The sequence below is a fragment of the Synchiropus splendidus genome, chromosome 1 (assembly GCF_027744825.2).
Source record: "Synchiropus splendidus isolate RoL2022-P1 chromosome 1, RoL_Sspl_1.0, whole genome shotgun sequence".
NCBI classification, from domain to species: Eukaryota; Metazoa; Chordata; class Actinopteri; order Syngnathiformes; family Callionymidae; genus Synchiropus; species Synchiropus splendidus.
This window is the reverse complement of record NC_071334.1, coordinates 17,114,186-17,141,020: the sequence shown is the minus strand read 5'-3', so window position 1 is coordinate 17,141,020 and position 26,835 is coordinate 17,114,186. Positions and strand designations below refer to the sequence as shown.

Sequence of the window (26,835 nt, the reverse complement as noted above, 5' to 3'; positions counted from 1 at the left end):
GATTCACTGGTAGGATGCAATGTTGCGCGTGAAACTGTCTGCCATAATTCCTTATTTACTGACACAAAGCAAAAAACACTGAAACTCACTGGAAATTTAAGAAGAGTTTTGAGAAAACTCAGCAGTCCCTTCTTTTATCTGAAAATTATTTGTTCCTCCACATCTTCTGCGAGATTATAACTGGAACAGATGTTGCAGCACATACAGATTAACTTGACCAATGTCACTCAAACTGTTGTTTTTTTTTTTTTTTTGCAAAACTCACCATCAATATTTGCCTCTTTAAATTTAGCTGGGAAAAGAGTGTGTAGAAGATGATCCCCTTTACTCTTGATGAGGCATCACCCCCCCAAAAATGACTTGAAGAAATCTTCAACAGAAATGCCTTAAAAGTCCATGAGCCACCAGCGTGGTTGGAAAGGCAAGTCTATCATACTTGTCTTTTCATTTTTTAAAATTTTCATTCATATTTATAATCTTTCCATCAAAATTACTCAAATACATATTTTTTCCTATGGAGTTATTCTCATCATGCGGGTATTAGCTTAATTTGCTTGGCAAATTCCTTCTAGCATCCTGGTTTGAAAACGCCTGCTGCTGCCTCTGACACAAACTAGAACTTCTCTTGTTGCTCTCTAACTCTTCACCAAAGGTTTTAGAGTGATTTTTAAGGAGGAAAAATCCTGTGCATGCTACAGACAGCAAGTCATCATATTCCACAGGTCAGGGATGAGCCCAGACATGACGGCCAGGTGGAAGACCGATGTGTCAGTCTGCTGGTCTGAGGCCATCATTTTTCTTTTGTTACTGTCTAGTAGAGCAGATACAATGTCCTCATGGTTGTGTTAACTCATCGTAAGGTTTCACTTGTCTTGATGGTTTGTGAGCAGCTGAGTATGGGAAAAACTGAATTCTGTGAATGTGACATCACTCACAAACAGTCTGCCTCGAAGCAAAGTAGTGCCCACCCTCCTATTACTATCTGCATTTCAGTGTAACCTGAGCAGACCTGCGGGGGGCGGCATGAGAGTGTTCCTGCTGCTGGTCAGTGAGGATGAAAGTTGAAGGCTCAGGTTGCTCTAATGCCTCCTTGTCTGCAGATGACACCACTGCATTAGTAAACACTGTTTAGTTGTTAACATGGAACCGGTGTGCTTTTGTCTCTCAGGAATTTGACCTCTCACAACCCCCAACAGGTCTGTTGGTGACCCTCAGTAGCTCTGAATCAATGATCTTGCGAGTTGATCTAAAGAGAGTGGAGGAACATATAATCTTCTCTGCTGTCAGCAAAACAATCTCAGTATTGATGTGTGGTCATGTTACCTTTGATATACACTAAATAAGAAAGTCAAATAATTTTATGTGAATTTCATGTGATCACCATTGGTAGCTGGGAGAGGACGTACTGCTTTACTTGCTAAATTCTTTGAATCAACTTACAGCTGTGTCCATATTTACGTTTGCACAAACATCTTTAAATTAAAAATATAAACTTTTTAATATTTTTTAAGTTGTTCCATCCGTGTTTCTTCAGCCAGACTGGAGAGTTACTCTTGGAATTACTGGTTTCATCCATTGTTATCTGAACCACTGTGTCTCTCCCCCTCAGCCGTCTCAAACCTAGATGTTGAGAGTAAGCTGAATCAACACTACCAAGCTCCCTGGCACCTGCAGAGGAACGTCTTCCGGCCTTCAACACGACCATCATGCTTGGAAGAGCTGCACCGACAAGCTGGCCTTTACTCCCCTCACCAAGGTGGGATGGAATCCAAACACACACCTCAGATAACATCTGGAAAAAAAACACCAAATAAGAGCTGTCACCCTTTAAGTCTGCCCTTGTGTTAAAATGCAGACCTGGTTCGTAGTTGATGTTCTCAGGAGTGGCGGCAGTCTGCCTCCTGGTGGACACTGTGCGTCAACACATGAAGTATAACAAAGTGAAGTAGGAACTATGTAACAGCTGTTTTAATATTATCCCGAAACTACTACTACTATTAAATAGTGCATTTCATTGATGTCAAAGAATATTTTTAAGAATATAACAATGGATGCTGGGTGAAATTCCTTTTTTCAGCCATATGATATTGAGTGATTTTTTTTTTGCAGATCCCCAGCAGAGACTTTTAGGAAACAGAAGGCGGCGGGTGACCATCTCAGTCTCTGCTTTGCCCCCGATGCCTCTGTTCCCCTCCCCGGACTTGAACCACAGGCGAGACAACAAGAGCACACTCCTGACAACAGTAAGATTTACCCTTTGTGTGTATATATTTGGTCTATTCCAATACGTGTTGTGCTCCACATTCCTGTAGCAATCTCACATAAGTCATTCACAGTTGTTGCTCGTCCTCGTGAATCCCAATGCTATGTATTGTTTGTGCATGTGTGAATTCATGTGCATATCACCATCTTCATCTGTTGTTGTCTTCATTTTTTTCCCCTATTATTTAGTTTGATACCACTCGCTCCTCCTCCCCCACCGAATGTTGCCGCTTCTCTCCCTGGAGCAGAAAGGTACTGGTTCCTCCCTCTGTCCTCCTCGTGTGTGCCTTCTATCGCTCGCCGCCTTGCTCTCCTTCTTTGTGTGTTTGATCTAATACAGGTTTCTTGTTCTGCACATTTGGTCCCTTTTTACTAGTGAATCCTGAAGCAACGGCAGTATTATTGAAACTCATGAGTTGCTCTTGTGAGGCAGGGGAAAGGTTTAGGGAAAAACTTTTCAATGTTTGGCGAAAGGTTTTATTAAATTGATTCTGTTAAAATAAAGAAACATCAGGACAATGCATTCTGTTTCCTTGGATTGCCTGCAGAGGGCAGCACCGCCGAGATTATGGTAAAGCAATATTCTCCGACGTTATTGTAATTAAAGTTGTTAAACAGTTCATCATTAGTTGTTATAATGATTATGACCTGTGAATGTTTTATGTGTCTACAAGTAAGAATTGCAAGAAGTAAAAGAGGTGAGGTTAAAAGTATGTTTTCTAAATATCTCCCCAACATTGGCTCTGGCATAGAAGTGGTTTGGATGTTAGGAGTCATGCTTTCCACAATACTGATGTCTCCCTTTAAGTAGGTAGGAGCAGGAGGAATCACAGCGTCTCCAGTGCCAGACAACTGCTTCCTGATCTGTGATGGCTCCTCTGTGCTGCACCACACTTAATAAGCTGTCGGTTCTTTGTTCTACTCAAGTACCATTCTTTAGTTCCCAAACATATCACGCACTGTGGAGAGTCTCCACACTTATATCACTCACCGCCGCTGTCAGACTCTTCTCTGCTTTCTTCTCTTCAAACAAATCAGCTGTAAATGTTTCCTTTGGGGTTTTTTTTCTTCCCCTCCTAGTTGGGGGAAAGTTTCCAAGGAAACAGGTTTCTTTTGTGGATGCGGTTTTGTCATTGGTCTGATGGGAATGGAGAGCACAAAGGCTGGGGAGACAGATTTAAATGGGGGTGGGAGGTTGTTGTGGAGGTGGGAAGACTAGTTGGTCTTCTCACTACCAGTTTCACATGTGTCTGTCTGACGGAATCTCAAGGTAAGAATGCATGAAACTCAAACCATTCTAACCTGCAGGTGTTGACTTTCAATGTTCCTTGTTTCTTTCTCATTGGTTGTAATTGTTAATTGAAGTGAAAAGGGTTTGCCCTCAGTCGAGATACTGGTGTGTGTGGAGCTGGGTTGGAATTTGTTGTTTGTTGATACCAGGATCAATGACACTATGGAACTAGTCCTGTGATCTTTAATTCTTTAATTCTCCTCCGCCGCAAAACCTTTCAGAGGCTCTGCTGTGTCACTCACATGCAATGCCACCTAACCTTCTAACCATGCGACTATCCATCTGTTGCAGGCTGCGCCCACTGACCCCGACACAGACGGGGTGGCTCTAGGTCACCGCTCTAAGTTTCCCATCCCTAACACCCCCACCACCCTGGATAAGCAGACTAACTGGTCCAAAGCTCTGCCGCTGCCCACCCCCGAGGAGCGAATGAAAAGCAACTCACAAGTGATCAACTCATGTATCATCCCCATTAATGTGACCGGTAAAGAGAAAACTCTTCTTTATTTCTCTGTGAAATTGCTCTGTTAGCTTGCGGCGTCTTTTGTTTCCGACATTTTGGGTTGCTTTGTTTTCATGGAGCGCAAAGAGCTTCAAAATTATAGAGTAAAGAATACAAGAGCTGGGACTCAGTGCTCCACTATTTACTACATAAAGTGCAACTAATGACTTCCACAACATGGTTAAACGGACAAAAATTGTATATGAAGGTTCATCTCAGTATTAAATATGTGAATGGTGGCTGACACCTCATCCATGTCCTCTCTGTGCTCAGCAATGTTCTGTGCGTGGCTTTGTGGCTGCTGTTGCAAACCGCCTCGATGCTGTGACATGAATGATAATTGGTTTTGGTTCCAAACTGCTGAAAGGCGCGACCCGAGAGGTTATTTACTCCTGTTCACATCCTCTCAAAAGAGAAGTTGTCGCCAAGTGTGTCTGAGTCACAGACAGTTGATGAAAGAATGCTCATTGTAAGCAAAGTCCTGTGATTACTATGGTGCTGAGAAGTCAAGAATGTTCTAAGGGAGACTTTACATAAAGGATGCTTTATGATGCGTCTAATTCGTGGTGTTCTCATGTTTACAACAGCGTACCATCGAGTTTGCAGCAGTTTTCCAGCCGATGCAATGATCCACCATGTACTCTTTTTGAGTTTTTAGTGCGTGTGATTCATGGCGGACAATGATTCCTCACATGTCACGTCGTCTTCACAGGCGTTGGCTTCGACAGAGATGCTAGTGTGCGCTGCTCGCTCGTTCACTCCCAGTCTTTGCTTCAGCGGAGAAGGAAGTTGAGGAGACGCAGGACCGTTGCTGGAGTTCCCAGACAGTTGCAACAGGATTTGGGTGAGTTGCACACATTTAAGTGGGTGTTAGAAAAGAAGCCACTATTCACTCTCTTTTGTTCAGATATGCTGTTGCTCCAGGGCTGTCAGTAGTAGTTCAGTGCCTCTTCTCTTAGTGCAAAGCACTTATAGTGATAACGCTTGCTTTCTCGTTCATTACGACCACTGTCCTGCGTGGATCAACAAACTACAATATCATATCCATATTCACGTGTGTGGCTGCACGTTTCGCTTTATGTGACATTAAAGAGATTTAAACTGCAGTCTAAAATTCAGGGTTATTTGCCCACAGACTCTGATGACTCCCCTGGTGCCAGAGAGCGAACTGTGATCGTTCATGCAAGTTTGGATATCACTCCATCCAACGAGGAACTGACGCGCCATCACGGCACCAGAGACTCGGGTTGCCAGACTGAGGAGTTCCTGATACCTGGCGCTCCATCTCGGAGGAGGATCCGGGCCCAGCGTGGCCAGGGAGCGTCCCTCTGTCTCTCTCAGTCCGCTGGCAATATCTGTTTACTGCAGGACGACGCCGACACAATGTTCACAGCGGTGGACGCCCGGCTGCGGACACGCAGTCTTCCACGGGAAGGAAGGATCAGCAACAGAAGCGATGACGAGGACGAGCTTTCTCCTTTTGATGCTGAGGATTTCTTATCCGGAGCTGGGCAGTTGATTCTGAAGGATGAAGAGGAAAGCGCTGATGACCAGGCAATGTCTGACCGACAGCTGGGGAGCCTAAAGTTCAAGGAGCTAACAGAAAGTCCAGAGCGCCGTTGGATGGAGAGGTCCAGGTCTCAGCTGCCCAGGAAGGTGGAGATGGGCAGCTGTGATATGTCTTCCAGCTCGGACACCTTCAGCAGTCCTGTGCACTCTGTCTCAGCTGCGGGAGTGCTGGGAGGTCAGATGGATCACAAAGACGACCACCAGTCGTCCAGTGGGAACTGGAGCGGCAGCAGCTCCACGTGCCCCTCCCAGACCTCCGAGACCCTCCCCCTGGCCGCCTCCCCACATCTCACTGGCTCCTCACACTGCGACTCAGAGCTATCGCTGAATGCTACATCTCATGCGAACGACGACCAGAGTGGCTTCTTGCTGGAGCAGTTTCAGGGCATGAGGACCCAGCGAGCCGGGTCATTCTCCTCCACTGCCATGGACATTTTAGAAGAGGTTGGAGTGGACACTAATGTTGAGGGGGAGTGGAGCTACAGCAACGCAGAAGCCCCTCTCCCACAGGACTTCAGTCCGGAGCCCAGTCGGGAGGCTGAGAGCAGCCTCGGCTGCCCCAGTTTCACCAGCATGGCCACTTGTGAAAGCAGCTTCTCCGACAAGCCGCTGTCAGAGAAGGCCGACACGGTGTCGCACTACTCTGTGGACACAGAAGGTTACTACACCTCCATGCACTTTGACTGTGGGCTTAAAGAGAGCAGAAGTTTCACGTACAACTATGCATTTTCCAGCTCAGACTGTGGCCTGTCAGACTTAGGTAGTCACATGACTCTTGGGAGAAGATGCCTGTCTCTACGCAAACCAAAGTCCAAGCCGTCGCCGCCCAAGAGGAGCTCATCGCTGAGGCAAATACATAGTGAGGGAAACCTTCCTGTGAAGAAGGAACCAAAGATAAGCTGTGGGCAGAAACTGTCCTGCAAGGAGAAGAAATTGCAGCTTGCTCTGTCCGGCTCACCCCGGCAAAGGGAGGGACAGATCCGGGTGTGGGGGGTGGAGGGTTCATCAGATTTGCCTGATTTGGGTGTGTTTAGCTCCACAGACGCTCACTCTTTCAAAGACGAGGGCGTCGTCCAGTCAGAATACGCAGACCTCTGGCTCTTAAATGATTTAAAATCCAGTGATCCGTACCGGTCGCTGTCGAACTCCAGCACAGCGACAGGTACAACAGTCATCGAGTGCATCAAGTCCCAGGAAAGTTCAGGGTCCCAGACATCCCAGTCGGACTCCAGGGCCACCACACCATCACTGCCGTCGGTGGAGGGCGAGTACAAGCTGTCGTCCCCGGAGAAGCTGGCCGGCCTCGCCAGCCCGTCGAGCGGCTACTCCAGTCAGTCAGAGACGCCCACGTCGTCCTTCCCCTCTGCTTTCTTTCCCGGACCGCTGTCCCCTTCAAGTGGCAAGAGAAAACCCAAAGTCCCAGAGAGAAAGTCGTCTCTCACTCAGTCTTCCTGCAAGGATGCAGCAACATCCAAGAAGGATTTGGAGTTACCCATCGTCCCTCCCTCCCACCTAGACCTCAGTGCCTTTGTCAGCAACAGAAGTTCAGCTTACAGGACGTCTGCACAAGTCTTCCATCAAAGTAAGCCACAACCCCAAAGCACAAACTTAGATGTGTATAACAACCCTGCCATGGCCATCACACCGTCAGTGCTGCACTCTGTCCAGCTGCGCTCCGTCAGCAAAGAGCAGGAGACAAGTCTGAGTGACCAAACCAACCAGGGGAAAGAGAGCGAGCAATTACTCAGCAATAACTACGATTCAACAAAGTCTCCGCAGTCATTTGAACGAGTTGACTCCTCAAAAGAGGAACTTTCAGATGGATACGAATCGCTGAATGAGCGCAACAGAAATGCTCCTGATCTCTTGCAAAGCATATCAGTGTGCAGGTTGCCGTGGGGACGGCAGTTGAAGGAGAAAGCTGAGGACAACGAGTCTAAGTTCTGCAGCTCACAGTCTGAAACCGAAGAGCCACTGAAAGTGGAGGCAGACATCATGGAGCCAGACCTGCACAGTTCACCCAAGGGACCAGAGAGTGTGGACAATAAGGACACTGATGGTCCGACGCCGGAGGAGAGTTCAGTCCAAAAAGATGACAGTGAAGACGCAGAGTCATCCAGTGCTTCAGCTGAAAGTACTTCTCTGGACGAGAAGGAGGAGTTGATGGCCGAGGACTCCAACTGCAAAGGTCAGTCTGTCTGATCATGAAGAACGACCTTGATGTCCACAGCTTGAAGTTAATGTTTAATTCTCTCCTTAGATTCCACATCCAATGAGTCAGCATTTTCTCCCCTGAGTGATGACTCCCGGTCTGAGGATGATGCTGTGTTTCTGTCCCCGACGAAGTCACGGACTACTGAAGATCTGTTTGCCATGATACACAGGTGAGGGTCTTAACTGCAGGACTGATCGAAGCTGGACAGCTTTTCGGGGTTCCTAACAAGTGTTTGTGATTTCTAATGAACAGATCCAAGAGGAAGGTGTTGGGAAGAAAAGATTCCACAGAAATGGCTGCAAGAGCTCGGCTGGGTGCTGCGTCAGGAATCACTTCCCCCATCAGCAGCGTGGGCTCTCCCACTCCGCTGGCGTCCCCGCACTCCATCACGAGCCCCTCTGGACTACAAAAGACCCCCGGGCCCATCTACAGAAACGTGAAGAAGTCCAGCACCTCCAATGAGGAATTCAAACTGCTGTTGTTGAAGAAGGGCAGTCGCTCTGACTCCAGCTACCGCATGTCGGCTACAGAAATCCTCAGGAGCCCCATCACGCCCAAATCTCCAGCAGAGTGCGCGTTGGAGTCTCAGGAGCTCGGCTCACCTTTGCCAAAGCAGTTGCAGCTTCAATGCGGACCAGATGTGACCTCGAGCCCCTTCCCAAAAGCCAATGCTGAGAGTTTCTCACCTAAATCCTTCCCCACAGCTGCTTCTTCCAGACAAGGCCGATCCAGGGTCCCTCCGCCGTCAAACAGCAGCCGCTACAGCATGCGCACCAGACTCTACTCAGCGCCCATGCAGGCCATCTCTGAGGGGGAAACTGAGAACTCCGACGGGAGCCCCCATGACGACCGGTCCTCACAAGACTCCTCTTAGATGAGAAACACTTCAGGAACTGCTAGTTTTTACAAATATTTTCATAAACAAAATGCAGTGGGCGGAAGAGGTTTTTACAAACAGATTATATAGAAGAGTTACCTTATCGTGGTTTTCCCTTCTGGTTGCTATTTTGTCAGTTAGAAATAACACGTAAATATATATATTTTAAGAATATATAGTATGCAAAGAGATGTATGACATGAAGATTTACTGTAATCTAGGTGTTGCTTTACCCAAAAATCCCACTCTTAGACACTTTGCTGTTCCAATTTGTCAATTTAAAAAAATATAACCTTTTAATCACTCCTCAGTAAAATGTATCCTGTTAGTGTATTCTGTGAATACTTTCTTCTGCACCATTTGTACTTTGGATCAGTTTACCACCCAAGTCACAGTTGTCAATAAGCACACAGATGAATGAGCATGAGTAGTTTTTATGCAATAAATAAGCAAAAGGAACAACTGAAAACTTGACAATCGAGAGGTGAGAGGAACGCAGGTGTTTTTGCTGGAGTCTGAAAAGTGATACTGAAGTGGGAGAATGTGAATCAACCTTTTAGGTTCGTACCTGGTTTGCTGACTTAAATGTGTTTATGTACTGTTGCAAAAGGCGAGAGGGAAGTGTTCAAGGGGATCAACTATGCCTTATTTTACGTCGCTCCGCATGAGATGCAGGGTTCATGTCAAATATTTCAGTGTTTGTGGATGATCGGAATAGTTTTACAGAGTGCTAAACCCCATCTATTTTCTCCTAATGAAATATGAATAAATATATTTATTTTTCTAATCAAAGTGTTTCAACTAATACTTGAAACAAGCCACTGCATATAATCTATAAATCTCTGGGATATTTACAACAGTAACACTTTAAGAATGAGCACATTTTAAATAAAACAATTTTAAGCACCCAAAACTGCCATAACGGAAATAAATAATAAGCTAAAAAAGGGGGGGATTACATTTCATTACTTACTAAAATGGCAACATATTTTCAGTAATTCTTTCTTTAACGTGGTACGTGAAGGGATTTGTCAAAATCTTCATTCCATGTTTTTGTGCACTGAAAAGGTAATTTTTGTGAAACTTGTATGGTCTCTTGCTGTAGCACCAGATATTTAAAAACTCTCCTTGATTTAACATTTAACTTTCTGGACCGGGAGGATACTTGCAAACAAAATATCCACCCTTTGTTTACTTGACTGAATTGTTCTTAAATAGCTTGTGGTACCAGATCAATTTGTGGTTCGGATCAATTCTTAATTACTGTAGCTGTCAGATTTATATTTTTCTTTCCTGTACAAACTTGTAAATACAGCAACTTTTTTAAAAAATGTCACCAGGTTGTTGAATTGTTTCTTGTGTAAAAACCTTTTTTTTTTTCAAAGTTTACATGAATTTGAATCCTTTGTATATTTTTGAGCCGTGGAACATTTTCTGTCTTGTATTTATTTTTAGTAAACAACAGTGAGGACCCTCGCTAGAAATCCTGTCAAAGCCAACCGCGAGCACATGATGCCGCTGGTCAAAGGTGTATCAAATAAGAAATAAATATGTCTGCTTGGAAAATCATTCGGTCCTCTGTGATTTCATTTTTGATTGTGGGTCATTCAAAACATCCGTAGTGGATTCTAAGATAAGATAAGAAAAGATGGATAAGAAAAAAAAAATCTTTGGATACTCCTTACTTGTCTCCGTTACAAACTGACTACGCACAGTTCAAAATCTATGTTTATTATTGCGCCTTGGGGGCAAATTCCTGCTTCCATTTGGTTTGAATGGAAAAACAGGGTATTGATAAGCAACATTAGCTGCATGTAAAGGCTTTAAATAAAAAAATGCCAGTTTTCCATCAGTACATAAAGATAAACACCATGTCGCAGGACCTCAGGAGTAGATTTGGTGCTGAAGCCACAGACACAGGGTTGGATAAGCCAGTGACTGAAGAAGGCTCAACGTGGAGAGAATAGGGGTCATTGTCCATCAAGGACCTCACCCTCTTCCTCTTGTCTGCCAGTCTGTTGAGCTACCGCCCCTCCACAGAGAGCAGTGCAACATGTATGTAGCAAGCCAATCAAATGTAATGATGGTAAGACAGTTGACAAATATTATGTGCTTTATATATTGTTGTAAATGTATTTAAATGAGTCCACGTCAACCATCACAGCAAAGATGAGAATTATTTAATTTTGTACTTTGTTTTAGTTTATTTCTGCAGGGTTGTCGTCCCTTAAAATGCAAAAAAAAAAAAAAAAAAAAAAAAATATATATATATATATATATATATATATATATATATATATATATATATATATATAGTACGGTATGTTACGGTATATTCTCTTCTTATTTTTATTTTTATTCTCATTCTTATTCTTATTCGGGGTTTTGTTGTTGTAATGTTTTATTTGGGCCGATAGGAGGCTTAATCGCGTTGATTCCGTTGATTTATGTAAGTGGAGTGAACCAATGCCTCTAATGAGCGAACGTTTAAACTAAGAATATTGACTCTTCAGTGTTATTAATGAAGATGGAATCTGCTCTTTTTTTTAATTAACGTCATTATCCAGTTTATTTTTTTTCATCTAAAAACACCAACAGGGAAACGCCACCGGATCACGTGATCTGAACCCGGAAGTGACATGACAGCAGTATTGCGCGGTTTTGTCTGTACATGTTCTTCTCACTTGTAAACTGAAACTAACGATGAAGGATATTTTGTCCAAAATAAAAAACATAACGGCAAAGAAAAAGAAGACTCCTATCGCTCAAAGTGAGCTTCAGAGTTTCGGTTTGAAAGGTCAGAATTCGTTTCGTTGTTACCAGAGTTGTTCTTTATAACGTGCAATACTGAACTGAAATGTACACAACATGGATGATGGGGAAAATAGCTTCATTTGCACACGCGTGTAAATTTATAGCTCTGTCATAAAGTTGTAGCGGGTTTAACGAAAATCAAGTAACTTTTTTTCGTGTAGGGATCCAGCTGAGGGAGTACCAGTTGGACGGAGTGCAGTGGCTCTCTCAGTGTCTCCAGAACCAGCAGGGATGTATCCTGGGAGACGAAATGGGTCTGGGCAAAACCTGCCAGGTCAGCCAGCGACTCCTTTCATTTATGCTTTTCATGACAAAAAGCAGTCGTATTTTATTAGATTGCCTTCATCCTGCTCAAATTTTGGTTCATTGTCAGTAGGTGCAAACATGTACATGTCCACTTATTGTTCCCTAATAACAGAGTAGTAATGTGAGGTTCAATGACAATGAATAAATGTGTTACGGTTGATTCAAGTCAATTCATTTTTAAAGTGAGAGAAAAAGCTAGAATATATTGAGGACTATTTTTACATGTTGCATCAATCAATTTTCATGTTCATTTGTTTTGGAGCGAAAAGTATCTCATTGAGTTCATCTGCTTACAGACCATCTCTCTACTAATCCACGCATCTGGTGCTCATGGAGTGAAAGGTCCTTTCCTAGTCTTGAGTCCGCTCTCTGTGCTGGAGAACTGGAGGAAGGAGCTGGAATGGTATAGATGATCGTTAGGTCTGAAGACAACATGAGTGACATGCGTTATATCATGAATCTGGGCTTCCAGCATCGCACCATCTCTGACCGCACTGTGCTACAAAGGGGATGCCGACAGACGGGCAGAGATCCAGGAGGAAGCAAAGGCACAAGACTTCCATGTTTTGCTGACCACTTATGAGGTTGGTGTGTGTTCACTTATTATTCTGTCTTTATTTATGAAACTTACTCGTTTCCAATGTGTTTGCAGTTGTGTCTCAGAGATGCTTCTTTCTTGAGACGGTAAGTTTCATATGGACAACGGTTACTTTTTTGTGCTCATGTTATCATGTCTGGTATGCGATTATCTCGTTTGAATCAAAAAACAAACAAAAAAGAAACAAAGTAAAACAATGCTTGGTTTTTTACATAAACAACAAATCGTGCACATTACAGTTTTCTTTTACCTCACATTACAAAGTACAGTGAAAGAGGAGAGCTTCTCTTTTCCACTGCAGACATTCTAAGCACAGGATGAAAGAGAACACACTTGAAAAGAAGCAACCCTCACCACACTAGTTATATAAATTCAACACAACTAAAAACAGGTTCTATTTTGTCATTAATGTTAAGCTGCTTTTCACAATGTCTTCTCTCAAGATCTGCGATGATTGTGCCTAAAAGAATTTGTGATTTATTGGAATGCACGACTTATTGACGGTTTTTTGGTCTTTATTACAAACATTAGTGGCAGTTATTTTTTTCTGTCCCTTCCTCAGGTGGAAGTGGAAGATTCTGATTGTGGACGAAGCTCATCGCCTGAAGAATCAAGAGTCTCTGCTGCACCAAACCCTGACAAATGTACAATTTTTCACTCTTTCATTTTGCATTTAAGTTTATTTCTTTACATCATTGTGGTTTATTGTTACTTTGCTTTATAGTTTTCAGTTGACTTCCGAGTTCTGCTGACAGGAACCCCCATCCAGAACAACCTGAAGGAGCTCTACTCTCTTTTGAGCTTCATTCAGCCCAGCGTCTTTGACCCTGACGAAGTTGAAGAATTTGTTGAGGCTTACTCCAATGTACAGAAACAACCAACTCTTGGTAAAATCTTAAGCTGTTTTTACTGGCTGCAATTCTTATTGTGGTAGAATTGAACATAGATGCTACAGATTGCTGTCACTACTACTATTGCTGTAATACAATTTGGAATTCTGATACAATTCAGCTGCCATTGAATGTCCTACTTTTGCATTTTATTTAAAGTGTTTTCCTTAAATGACTGGCTGACACGATTCTATTCTTATCTGGACAAAGTTAATTATAATGGTTTATGACTAACAAATGGTGTTGCAAAACTGACCTTTTAAAGGTCAAACTACTACATAGATGACATCTTTCTGATCTAAATCTTGAATTATAAAACTTGTAGCCTTTTTGTTAAGCGTGTTGCAGCATAGTTACACCTCATTATTTTCCTTTTTCCACTTAACCGTGACCTTTCTGGTCATTTAAATCCTATTTTTCCCTTCTTTCTTGGTCTGTTAATAATAATCTTTTAGTGTAATTGTGACAGTGTGTTTATCTTCTTATCTTTAACATATACAAAATATATAATTTGGTGTAGTCTGGTTGACAAACAGCAATACTGCAATACAGACTGCAAAAATAACTATTTCATTTGGTCACAGCTGCTGAACTCCAAACTATCCTGGAGCCCTTCTTGCTCAGACGTGTCAAGTCTGAAGTGGCTCTCGATCTCCCCAAAAAGATGGAGCTGGTGGTTTACCACGGCATGTCGGCCTTGCAGAAGAAATACTACAAAGCGATATTGATGAAGGATCTTGGTGAGAGCTTGAACTCCAATAAACAATTCAGAAGTCCAATATAAATACATTTATGTGATCTGTTTTCAGAGGCTTTCGGCGGAGACGGCAATAAAACCCGTCTGCTGAACATACTGATGCAGCTGAGGAAGTGCGTCGATCACCCGTACCTGTTCGATGGTAAGAGGCAGCTGAGTGGAATGATGCGTCACAGGATTCAACCAGACACTCAAAAGACTGTTTTGGATTCATGTTAGGGGTGGAGCCAGAGCCTTTCGAGATGGGGGAGCATCTGATCGACGCAAGTGGAAAACTTTGTCTTTTAGACAGCATGCTGAGCTACCTGCAGGAGGGGTTTGTCCCACTATTTGTCAAGTAGTGACACCTAGCGGCAGAGTTGAGTGTCTGACCTACCGTGTCTATGGGCTGTTTAGGGGTCATCGAGTACTCTTGTTCTCTCAGTTGACCAGAATGTTGGACATTCTTCAGGATTACATGGAGTATAGAGGTACATTACTATTTTCTCTCTCAAAAATAACACTGCATTGGAAAATGAATGTAAACTTTTCAACAAATCTGACATTGCAGTGGTTTCTATTTTAATGTAGTTTCTAAATTTTGCTTCTAAATGATTTTAGCATTAAGTTGATAAACATTTATGTAATTGCATCTGAGAAACCAAATTAGAATTTCGAATTGCTGTTTCTGTAGCGATTCTTGTGTGTGAGTGCAATATTGATGAAATTCTAACACTCTGTTGTCCAGGTTACAGCTATGAACGTCTAGATGGATCGGTGCGAGGAGAAGAACGGAATCTCGCTGTTAAGAACTTCAGCAGCAAGGACATTTTTGTCTTTCTTCTTAGCACAAAAGCAGGTGAGCCGAACATATCTTTTGGAGAATGAAGGTAAAAGTGCACTGGTGTAGAAAAAGTGTTGTAGCAGTGACAGGCAAACTCGGTTTATTATTCAAGTGCAGCAGTTACTTGGACTAAGTAGTTTACTTGTGTTATGAAGGGGCAGGTTCATATCTATTTTCTCAATTTTCTGCAGATGTAAATGTGCAATTTGCTTTTACTTCCCAAAACCTTTTGTTGCATTATCTCTGTTAAACGCCTGTTCACTTTCTTTCATCTCCTGAGTTTGTGCGTTGTAAGATATGATAACAGGTCAGTCGTTGCAGAAGTGTTACGTGATATATGGTATCCGCTCACTAGGTTTCCACATCCAAGCCAACTCAGATCAGTTACCCTTCTAAACACTCAAATAAGTAACCGAAAGGAAAGAAAGGTGATGACAAAGAGATAAGAAGCGTGGCAGTAAAACACGTCCGGGAAAACGAGGTCACCTAAACCTCGGTTAATGCACATCTGGTTTCCTGTAATACGTTTCCTTTTACAAAAGAACTTGTGTCTCCTCTGTTGACTGCAGATGCTTTTAGAATAAACACCATATTATATCAACGTGAACACAATATCCCTGTGTGTGTGAACCAGCATTGCATTTGTCTGCTCACACGTGTCGTGATTGTGGCTGCAGGTGGAGTTGGTATGAACCTCACTGCTGCCGACACTGTCATTTTCGTGGACAGTGACTTCAATCCTCAGAATGACCTGCAAGCTGCTGCACGCGCTCATCGGATTGGTCAGAACAGGTGCTTCATGAATGAGAGCAGTGGAGCGGATTGTAAGATTTGATCGAATCTGTGGTTCAATTTTCTGTATGTTTCCACTGAGGCCCGTGAAGGTGATAAGGCTTCTGGCCAGAGACACGGTAGAGGAAGTGATGTACTCTCGCGCAACGTCCAAGTTGCGTCTCACAAACACAGTGATAGAAGAGGGAAGATTCTCGCTGCTGGATCAGGACCAGTCAGCCCCGGGAGGACTACAGGTTTGTGAAAGCTTGTCATCACTCTAATGCGCACGAGTCGGTAGTAACTGAGACGTTTAGTGTTGTCGTGTCTTTTCTGCGTCATATTCGCGTTGCTCACTCATTATTCTGACCTCCCACAGCTCAGTGAGATCCTGAAGTTTGGTGTGGACAAGCTCCTGTCGTCTGATGAAAGTTCTGTTCAGAACCTAGAACTGGATAAGATCCTTGGATCATCACGGAACGGACAGTGGGAAGACGAGGAAGCAGCTGTCGGAGAGGAAGACGAGAGTGACGCCGAATCTGAAGAGCAAAGTCTGAATGAAATGTAATGCAAGTTGTCTTTCTCATCGCTCTAACTATATGCTTTACTTTCATTCCAGACCACATGTACTACTTTGAGGGGAAGGACTACAGCAAGGCTACCAGCTCTGAGGACCAGGAGAGATTCCAGAGTCTTCTGGAGGCACAGAAAGCTGAGTTTGAGAAAGCAGCTGTAGAGGGCCGAGCGCTACGAAATAAAACAGAGGTGACTCACTATTTATCCTCACTTCAATCACAAATTATTCAGTGTTTATTTGATGGTTTTGACTCCTACAAGTCTATCGTCATCTGCAGTGTCCCTTTTGTTTATATTCAGAGTTGTTCAGTGAGTCCACTTAAAAAAAAAAATACATTTAAAAAACTTAAAAAATATAATATCTTCCATACCTGCCTAGTCCAGTTGAGTCTTTTCTAATGAACACTTTTGTAACTACATGTTTGTATTTGAAGGAATTCAAATAGTTTAGTAAATAGATTAGAAATTGGGTCAAGAAATCTCCAACTCCATTGATGAATATTGCATTTGACTGTGCATTCATTTGGAGGCTAACTTGATGGTTGGACACATCTCCAGGTCTCACTGTCGGCAGCTCTCGGGATTCCCACCAGGAAGCGGAAACCACTGACGGAGGCCGAGCTGGAGCTGAGGAGGCAGAGGAGGGAGGAGGCTGCAGCCAAGAGAGCCAAACTTCAGGAGGACTTGAAAAAGAGGCAACAGGAGCAGAAATATCTGAAAAAGTAAGTAGCCAAATTGGCTAGAATTCATCTTTAGCTGCTTTGAAGATCTGTTTTGTCACATAATCTTACATGCAACCTGTCAAATTCCCATGTGAAGTCTGTGAGTAAGTCTTTAAATTCTAAACATTCAGCTGCTAAAGGTCAACAAAGATCATCATCATGTATCGAAAATCGGTTATCTGTACCCTAACAGAAGAATTCTTTAGCAATTGTAAAAAGAAATTCTCTACATCTTTGCCACATTCATACAAATACTGCGATATAAATCCAGATATTCTGTGTGGGATTGCAGCCTTAAGATGGAGACGCTGTGAGTCACTCTCAGTGAGCCCGTCCACTGTTTATTACCCTATTTCACATCAGTGTAGTAAAATGTCCTGAATTCTCTGTCAAAATTCACAGAATGAAATGGTGGGAATCATGTGGCTACAAGTCGCTCTGCCTGAAAGCTCCTGACAGCGAGGAAGAGGAGGAAGATGATGATGATGAGGGGAGTGTGTCTTCCACTGATGAGGAGAGCACTGCCATCAACTACGTTCTGGGTGATGTCACTCATCCTCACGCTGCACATGGAGATGCCATCATTGTGCACTGTGTTGGTATGAAGCCATGCTAAAGGCAGTCAGATCTATCTGTAAGTCAGGTGTTATTTCATAAGCAAAAACATTCTCGGCAGATGACTCAGGCTGGTGGGGCAGAGGCGGTTTGTTCACGGCGCTGGAGGTGAGATCAGATGAACCACGGAAGCGATATGAAATGGCTGGCAAGATGAAAGGTAAAATCACCCGATGCCTGAGTCAAAGCGATGATCCAGACCGAATGGGTTTTCATCTTGTTATGCAGATCTGGAGCTTGGAAACGTACTGCTGTTTCCCATCGATGACAAGCAGTCCCGGGTAGATGGACAAGATCAGGTACGAAGGCTGCGAATCAGCCTGTTTGTGTATAGTGAAAGAGAGATTTTGTTTTTGCTCCTGCATGTTCCCCCCAGCTGGCCCTTATCGTGGCACAGCAGAGAGACAAAGCCAACAAGCTGTCGGGGATCCTCCTCACCGCCCTCGACGAGGGACTGAAGAAGATTTACACAGCTGCCAGAAGAAAGAAGGGTAGGAACAGACACCATTAGGATGGGTTCATATCACAAAGCACGGAACAACACAAATCGGCTCTATCACTGCTGCTGTGATGCACATTTCAAACCCACCGGGAAGATGCTCTGACGCATTAATGCTGTACATAGGCACAAATCTGTCCAGGAACAATATTTAAAATAACTACAAGCGCTTGTGGTTTCTCTCCTCACATCGTGATTGATCCAACTCTTCAAATGTAAATCATAATCTTAAATTAGAGTCTGGTCAGAGAGTCGGCAAACAAATCATTCAGTCATTCAATGCAGTGGGGCGTCATGTGACCAGGTAAGAATGGGAGAGCAGAGGGCAGCTAGCTGGCTACAAAAACAAGCTCTAGACGTGTGAGCCACTTCACCTGAATACTCACAAAGACAACACAACACAGAGATGGTTTGAATATTTCCTTACTACTACGATCACCATTGCCAACTATGAATGGGAATCCTCTTTTGTTTTTGTCTCTTGTCACTTACCTGGTCATACATGAGGCATTTTCGTGGATGATGCTCCCATCAGACTTCAGTTTCTGATTCAACAAAATATTCAAGAGATTCAGTTAAAATGTTTGATCTTGCTTTATTTTTGATTCCAAGTGACTCCCAATATCACTAGTAATTTCAGTATTTACTCGGTTATGTTCTCGCCTTAATGTCAGGGGAGAATAAACGTGTCAACATGTCTGATTTTGCTGTTGTAAATATGTGTTGAATGTGTTGAATTGTTGAAAACATGTCGTTTGGAAACTTTATATTTGAGTTTTAACTGTTGCATGTACTAAGGTTGTGCACTCACAGAAAAGAGAGTGGTGGTGAGTGGTCAACACATGAAGCCGAACATGAGACTAATTCAATAGTCTTTCATCGTCGAGTATTTTGACTTGTCGCTGCATGGATTTTACACAATCAGGCTTAAATGAGATCAGAACTGTCTTTTTCCAGCCAGTGTTCATCTCCCGCGCATCGGTCACTCCACGAAAGGCTTCAACTGGTATGGCACGGAGCGGCTCATCCGGAAGCACCTGGCCTCTCGGGGAATTCAAACCTTCGTGTAAGGAAACGCAGCATCACTATTTTTCCTCTACATTTCTTCGTTCTTCGAAGTAACGTCTCTATCACTTCTCTGACTCTGACAGATACTATCACAGTCGCTCTGCCAAACACACAGCTGCTGCTCCCTCCCCCCCACCGCAGACCAGCAGCAGACAACCTGAAGCAGGAACCTCTTCTCTGCAGACCCTCCACGAGCTCCCCAGTTTCATGGCAGGAGTTTGTGTGTTTTTCTTCAACCTGTCGCTGTCAGAGAGGAAGAGGCTGTCACGCTACCTCATCACATATCCTTTCATACCTAACGGCAAAGCCTTCTTTAAATAATCCGACCTCCACAACAAATAGACTGCGTTGGTCCTGCTGACATTCACTGTTTGGTTAAGGGAGTGGACCTGCAGAAAAGACCGAGGGGAATCACAGTTGAAATGTCACGGCTCCTTAACTCCAGTGCACCTATGACGGAGATGAAGAGGAGGTCATGAGCACTGCTGTCACCCACATCGTTGCTGAGGTTGAAAGCAAAGTCCATTCTCAGGTTAAGTAGAGCTTCTAACCACGCTGCCTTTGACCGAATGAATGATAACGTTCTCACTCTCTCTGTGTCTGCATCAGGAGCTGCAAGATCTTCTGAGTCAGTATCCTCAGGCTGTGGTTGTGCAGAAAGGCTGGCTGGACTCTTGCTTCTCCAAACAGCAGAAAGTCAACACAGCTGCCTTCCAACATCTGCTGGAATAACACTCACCTACACTTGAGTATCTCCTGCTGCGGGTTTCTATGGTGCCTTTTAGAAATGATTCATGAACTCTGACTGATTTTGAGTTCCGGTCTTTGATCACATGAACTATAATCCTACTGTGGCCACAGCCACATACTGCTCCAGTATCCCTCCCAAATGTCACACAAGGAGGCCATGTTCTCCTCTAAAAATGGCCTCTTCAGAACTATTATTCATAAGTCAGTGTCTTAATGGACCTTGATCCAATACGATTTTATGCTATTATCAATGGCTGATTCTTGTGTCAATAAAACCACCTGTAAACATCTTCATCTTGTGGGGTTTTAATTGTAGAAAACATGGTTAGTAAGACCTTCTGTTGATCCTCACCAGGATGCTCAAGGCTTCTTGAGGGTTTTGTTTAGCTAGTGCTGGAGAAGAACCTTGTTCCTCTGTTGGTTCTGTCATCGAGGTTACAATGATTTTGGATTTCTGAATTTTTGACCTTGAACTGTCCAAGAGTTCCTCTTGGACCGTATGAGTCGGGCTCCATCAGACGATTCCACTGTGTTGGACCTGGAGCTTTCTCTCTGGTTTGGTGTGGGATGAGGATGATGAAGGCAAAGCTGTCCTCCTCTGGTTTATCACAGTCCTTAACTTTGGTCAGGAGCTGAAGGTGGTGACCATGAGACTTTAAAGTTTGCTGACACGAATGAGTGACATGAGTTTATTCTCTGCGAGGCAGCTCTCTGAGAGCAGATCCACTGTCCAGAGGAGCGGCTGAGGGACACCCGGGTCTCTCAGTTCTGGGAAGCCATGAGATGAGCTGTAGCGCGAGGGCGCTGCAGCAGTGAGACTTCATGACAGATTGTTTGTCATGTGACCTACTTTCATGCTTTCTGACAGATCACAAGGAGGAAACCAACAGCACTGCTCTTCCTCTGAACACAGAAGACACTCTGACCCTGAATGCAAATACTGTTTTATCCTTGTAGTCACGGAAGTGTGCCATTTTTGCTGCGGAACATTTTGGGTCACGTTTTCAAAGGACGGTTATGAATCGTGAAACTTTTTTTTAATGCAAATTATTTGACGTCACTTCAGCTCCTCGTCGTCGGTCGTGATAGTAACGTGACTGCGCCTGCGCGTGGGGGCGGAGCTGCCGGCCGTCACGTCAAGTGTTCAATAATATTTGCTTCTCGCCAGCCAGCGCCGACACTTGCGGCTCCTGACGTGTGGAGTTTCTCTCAGTGACGCCAGCTGGAGGACGGGACGCGGCCGCCGTGAGTTCTGTGTTACTGTTCTTCAGACCAAACTTTCACCCGCGGGTGCTTTACAACGTTTTAAAAAGCTGCCGCTCTTTGACGGACCATTCGAACCATGAATGTCGAGACTCTTGTACAAATATGGAGAGGTTTTTAGGTTTGTAGGTTTCGAATGTGCGACTTCGAATTTGCGGTCATAATTCCTGGAGTCGTCAGAAAAGCCCCTGTGTGGGAGAAGAACCGCCAACATCCACCTCTGACGCAAATGAACTACCTTGGAAAAGTACTGCGTCCATGAAGTATCTTCACCCTGTATAAAGTTTCATTCAGACAATTGACGGTACATGTTTTGATCAGGTTTGTTGTGTGGTGCGTTATGCGCCTATCACATGAAGAATATACCACAATACGTCCTTTTTTCTTTAGAAATAATGCCCTTGAATTAGCATATGAATCAGTTATTTTAAACACAAGTCTGAAATTATCTTATACTTGTTGAGATTATTACTAGTGCAATGTTTCAGAAAACATTTAGACCCACCCAAATCTCTCATTTAATCATGTTTTATTGGACTTGTATGTGTCAGATCTTTGACTTACTAACCTTACCGTTTTCATGACCTCTGTTATGACAGAATGTTTATGAACCTCATTTTCTACAACATGGTGTCTGGAAAACATTGCCTTCCATGAGCCTGAAGTTGTTGACGTCATTCTTCTCTCCGTATTTCGTGTCTCTCAAAATAACCATCTTGGAAGTTTGGTGATGTCATAGCAAGGACAGACCTGCTGAGCATCCACCCACTGTCTCTGAATGTTCCCAGTGACTGGTCAGCTTGGCGTTTGACGTGTCTTAACCATGTTTCCCTGCCACTGGTAAATTCTTCCTCGGCTTGTGACGAGTCCCAGTTGCTGCGTCAGTGGTTTGACTTCCTCTGTGTATTTGTACCTCGTACCTGGCATGCTAAAATACTGTATTTTCCAAGCTTGTTAACCACAGCACTGTCGCTACAACATTTAGACCAAGGTGTCAAACTCAACCACAGACAGAGTTCATTTCAGCAACTGCTGCGGTGCATTATAGTAGTGAAATGGAAGTATAACTTAGCACCTCATCGCTTTCAAGAACATCTAAAATCTTTTGCTCTTCATTACAGTTTCTCAGGCTTTTGATGTGGTATCTATTTTTAGCCAATATTGAGACCAATGTATGCAGTTAATGTAACATTTTCACTCTTCACTGAAACAAAAATGTCTTTCCGTATAAACAATCTTTACATCTTTATCTTAAGTCTTTGCTGCTGACGCTAGAAATGTATGATTTTCACCTCCACCGTTGAATTTAGAAATTGTATTTTTAACATACTTTTTCCAACTCCTGTTCATCTTTTCAATCTGCAAACCAGGGCTGTGGGCCACATTCAGTCCATGAAATAGTTTTATATGGCCCATTACGTAATGCCATAATATCGGCTATTGGCCAGTAAAATCCCTCCCACTGCCCATACCAAAGTTCCAAAATGCACTGCAACGGAACTAGAGTTTTAAGTGTAACGAATGTTCATTAGATCTGTGTGAGTTTTGGAGTGTATTTCCTGTATTGGGGTCTCTGTGATTCAGTTTGACATTCTCCTTGTTTTCACAATTAATCTCTGCAGGGGTTCACATGCAGTTAATAGCAGACACTCATGGATTTTATGACTCAAAATAATGCAGCCTACTTGGGTCGCCCACAATAGGTGAACATCTCTGAACTTGCTCTCCGGCACGGGAATGTTTTTAAACCCGCTTGTTTCTCTCTACAGTCTTATTTGTAGATTCCCAAGCAGCCGCCGCAACACTCCCGAGGAGCACGATGAAACCATGAGTGCGGCTGAGCAGGATCCCGACACCGATGCCCTGATGGCAAACCCAAACACCCACTCGCTCTCCTCTGGCTTGCCAGATGGAGAAACCCAACACGACCGAGAGACTCATCCATATGACATCTCCAGCTTCTCCTCCTACCGACAGTCCTGCAGCCTCTCAGCAGGGTTTCCCCATCCCACCCCGTTCCCCAGTCACAATGAAGCGGCCTGGCTCCACGGTAGCAGGGCCAGCAGTGGGTCAGGATACCCCACGAGTCTGCCCTCCTGCCTGACTATGAAGGATTACTCCAGCTGGTCTGAAGACGGTGGTCACTTCCGGTCCCTCCCTGGGAGAGAGTGCAGCCTGGAACAGCCGCTCTCTCTCCACTCCAACCCCCCCACTCGCCACCACTGCCTCTCGCCGTACGCATGCTCACCACAAGGGGCGCCCTGCTGCGCTCAGTGTCCTCCTGAAGGCTTCAACAGGCTTCCCAATCCTCACTGGCCTTTCTTCAGCCCGCATGGGCCCTACTGTGAGTCAGTTCCTCTGTCCATTACAGTTGTCTTCATGGGCTTCATCTGCTGCACCCGTGGGCTTTTCACTCTTTCAATGGCCCCTGGAGGCCGCTAGGTCGCAGACTAGAATCCCTCCTCCTGGTGCTGTCCCTGCTGTGTAGCCAGAACTGTGATACAGGAACCAGATCCAGAGTCATGGGGTGGAGGTATGCAGCAAGTTATACGTACCTGAGACGGACCGGCTACAGTCCCGACCCCTGCTCAAAGCCCAGTTTTAAAGTCAGCTAATTTAGGGTTGTAGTCACAATTTGGGCACCAATGTCATCATGGAGCATCATAGTCTGCTTCGGCCCAGATATTGCTGCTAGCACTTGGGCAGGAGGTGGACACTAAGACTGCTCAGGCTTTTAGGTGCTCTCCTGAACCGCCTGTGTTTTCTATGCTCTGATGCTTGTCCTCCTCACCTCAGACCCTGCTGGAGCTCCTCATCCAGGATTCTCTCAGAGGTGAGCACTCCTGCTTGTCCTCTCGGTGATTCACTTGTTAAAATGTCCCCCTTTACACCAGCAGGAGCCAAAAGTCAGCAGCTCAGGAGAAGCCTCCTGCACACAGCGCCTCCTTGTCCTTGGAGCAGAGTGAGTGTGGACCTCAGACGGAGCATCTCACTGCTTTATTTCTCAACCTTTGTTCGCTACAGGGCGGGTGTTCGTCACCTACGAGGCCGACAACGACAACCACGTCAAGGAGGTCATCAACTTTGTTGCTCTGCTGCGTCACAACGGCTTCGACACTCACGTGAGTCCCAGACCTGGTCATCCAGGTCACCTGAACATGAGCTGTGAAGCATGGCTGAAGCTCTCACTCATTTTCTTTTATATATATTTACATACATACATTTATATATACATATACACACATATATATGTGTGTGTATAATTTATTATATATTTATGATAAATCATATTATTACAATAATTAGAATTAATTAATTTATCAATAATTAATAATATATTATTGCAACAATAAATGTATTTAATACAATATATAATTACAATAATTAAATTATTATCTATTATTATAATAATATAATAAACTATATATATATATATATGTAAGACTCATGAGTTGAAAAAAGTGAGCGGAAAAAATATATGTATCATTTATTATATATTTACGCTAAATTATATTATAATAAAACTATTATAATAATATATTATATTCAGTATATATATATAATAATAAAAAAATAATAAAAAAAATTATGAGTTTAAAAATATGTTTGTATATTGTATCATATATTTATGATAAATTTTATATATATATATATTATATATATATATATATATATATATATATATATATATATATATATATATATATATTTTTTTTTTTTTTTTTTTTTTTTTTTTTTTTTTTTTTCTGTTCGCTCGCTGGTCCTCCATACATGAAGGCAGGTGCCTGTGGCGACACCTTCACCTTGCCGCGACTGAAGGTCTCTTTCATTTCAGATTGACATTTTCGAGCAGCAGTTCAGGAGCATCAGCACGATTGACTTCATGGAGCGCTTCCTCACCGAGGTAAGGTGGCCACTGACTGAGCAGCTCGTCCGTGTCAGCTTGTCCTCTAATGAGGAGGTGTCCCCAGAAAGAGTATCTCATCATCATCATCATCAGCCCCAAATACTACAACACAGTCACGGCCTTCCCTGCGGGCCTGGAGCACGACCAGCGGACCTGCAACACCGTCTACATTCACAAACAGGTACACACTCTCACCACCGCGCACGCAAACATTCACTCTGAAGCGTGTTGACAGTAATTGTGCGTTTGGACTCGCAGCTCCAGTACGAATTCATCCAGAATGGGAGCAAGAATTTCAGGTTCATTCCTATCTTGTTCCCCGGGGCCAGAAAGGTTGGTTGGTTGACGTGTTTGCGCCTTCAGTGCCTGACTGTGCCTCTGTAACTGGCCTCCAATCACCGAGGTTTCTTCTCCGCTGGCAGTGTCATGTCCCAAACTGGCTCCAGAACACACACGTGTTTGGCTGGCCGCGTGACCGCGATGACATCCTGCGGCGGCTGATGAGAGTGGAGAAGTACAACCCCCCTCCAGTGGGAGAGTTACCCACCATCGTGTCCATCCCCATATAGAGACTGGACTGAGGCTGACCACACAGTGAAGATCAAATTGTTCTGGAGACGTTGTAAATATGTTGCATAAAAACATTGAAACTGTTCTCGTGTGTTTCCCTTCCTGGAAGGTTTCTGGAAGTATCTGCCACTGTGGAACTTTGCTTATTTATCTCACTTCCTATTGCTCAGAAAGAATAATAGTAACATTAGACTTTGTTATGACAATGACGTTAACGTTAAAAACCATTTCATGTGTGTCTCTTCAACTCCACCCTGATGTTGACTGTGAGGCACGAACAAGCAGCGACCTGCGAGCCTTCTGCCTGCAGGCCTTGTGGAGGTTTACTGACGTGGTGAGCAGCATTCTTGTCTCTGGGATGGTGTCAGCAGAAGTTGTAACAACCAAAGCTGCTGACACCTTTGTTCCCGCTCGCTGTGCGGTTCTGTGTGCGCCGTATTTGGGCCATCACATTCACTTGGTGTTTTAGTTTGTGGCGTAGTTAGAATAACGAAACAGACACGTGAGTTTTTGCTGCATAAATTACACAGACAATTTTAGTGCTTATATTGTGTAGTTTTTTTTAAACCTAATATTTCCCCTATAACCCAGTCATTATGGATGTTGGTTATATCACTTTGTATAATGCAGTGCACTGAAAAATACACGATTATTCTGTGCTATTTGAATCAAATGATTCTTTTTGTCTGTAAATAGTTACTACCCTGTTAACAGGTCGTCCACCTCACAGACCAAGTTCAAGTAACATCTGACCAACCGGTTGTAAGTCCGATTGGACGTAAGTCGAATGCCATTCAAAATAGCCGACGCGAGGGTTATAGGTGCTACTGTATAGGAAACACGATGTCAATCTGTTGTGTTTTTAAGCAACTTTTTCTATTGAATACTATTATATACCTAGCTGTTTACAGCCATAACTGTCGTACGCGATGCTGCGCTGTTTCGTGCTGCGGAGCCCAACATTGAATTAAAAAAAAAAAAAAAAAAAGCATCTGCTGGCCGTGGTTGTAAGTACGGGTGGACGCAGGTCGTAGGTCAGATGTTACTTGTACTCATTTATATAAAGATGGCTGTCACAATGAACACTTGCAGCTGCAGTTCATCCATGCTGGTGAGAAAAAAAAGAAATGAAGAATGAGGGATGGTGGGCAGTTGCCAGGAGCTGCTTGAGCACTTTATCTGAGATTAGC

General features: G+C 43.7%; 3 protein-coding genes across 14 annotated transcripts in view; all 3 read left to right on the top strand.

Moving 5' to 3' along the window:
- Nucleotides 1–10,268, top strand: part of nhsa (Nance-Horan syndrome a (congenital cataracts and dental anomalies)) — a 47,249-nt gene extending 36,981 nt beyond the window's left edge. For 3 of the 5 annotated variants that reach the window (XM_053879374.1, XM_053879399.1, XM_053879391.1), the window contains exons 2-9: nt 1,610–1,756; nt 2,110–2,243; nt 2,452–2,514; nt 3,845–4,037; nt 4,768–4,899; nt 5,191–7,812; nt 7,885–8,008; nt 8,092–10,268. In XM_053879374.1, coding sequence (XP_053735349.1) covers nt 1,610–1,756; nt 2,110–2,243; nt 2,452–2,514; nt 3,845–4,037; nt 4,768–4,899; nt 5,191–7,812; nt 7,885–8,008; nt 8,092–8,713 — 4,037 coding nt within the window. In that variant the 3' untranslated portion in view covers nt 8,714–10,268. Of the gene's footprint in view, nt 1–1,609; nt 1,757–2,109; nt 2,244–2,451; nt 2,515–2,534; nt 3,533–3,844; nt 4,038–4,767; nt 4,900–5,190; nt 7,813–7,884; nt 8,009–8,091 lie in introns of those variants that run through there. The other 2 variants (XM_053879382.1, XM_053879408.1) reach the window with 2 other exon arrangements.
- A 1,089-nt stretch (nt 10,269–11,357) lies between these two features.
- chd1l (chromodomain helicase DNA binding protein 1-like) lies at nt 11,358–20,186 on the top strand. The gene is made up of 25 exons (XM_053877422.1): nt 11,358–11,513; nt 11,692–11,804; nt 12,133–12,239; nt 12,309–12,420; nt 12,489–12,520; nt 12,997–13,078; nt 13,159–13,321; nt 13,909–14,064; nt 14,134–14,223; nt 14,301–14,397; nt 14,478–14,551; nt 14,809–14,919; nt 15,582–15,696; nt 15,779–15,932; nt 16,055–16,226; nt 16,295–16,440; nt 16,810–16,973; nt 17,376–17,572; nt 17,650–17,748; nt 17,817–17,887; nt 17,965–18,079; nt 19,045–19,153; nt 19,239–19,436; nt 19,606–19,687; nt 19,765–20,186. Exons 1-25 carry the CDS (start codon nt 11,420–11,422, stop codon nt 19,885–19,887), a joined length of 2,976 nt encoding a protein of 991 aa, XP_053733397.1. The 5' UTR covers nt 11,358–11,419; the 3' UTR covers nt 19,888–20,186.
- Nucleotides 20,187–21,006: 820 nt separating this feature from the next.
- On the top strand, nt 21,007–26,373 carry LOC128770957 (E3 ubiquitin ligase TRAF3IP2-like). Of its 8 annotated transcripts, none has more exons than XM_053886048.1 (10): nt 21,007–21,150; nt 22,791–22,871; nt 22,938–23,512; nt 23,965–24,001; nt 24,063–24,130; nt 24,193–24,290; nt 25,004–25,072; nt 25,144–25,256; nt 25,334–25,374; nt 25,498–26,373. In XM_053886048.1, exons 2-10 carry the CDS (start codon nt 22,843–22,845, stop codon nt 25,548–25,550), a joined length of 1,083 nt encoding a protein of 360 aa, XP_053742023.1. In that variant the 5' UTR covers nt 21,007–21,150; nt 22,791–22,842; the 3' UTR covers nt 25,551–26,373. The 8 variants fall into 8 exon arrangements, with proteins under 8 accessions (XP_053742023.1, XP_053741996.1, XP_053742014.1 ...); XM_053886021.1 differs by having other exon boundaries at nt 21,008–21,150; nt 25,334–25,408; nt 25,498–26,367; XM_053886039.1 differs by having other exon boundaries at nt 21,008–21,150; nt 25,140–25,256; nt 25,498–26,365.
- The last annotated feature ends 462 nt before the right edge of the window (nt 26,374–26,835 follow it).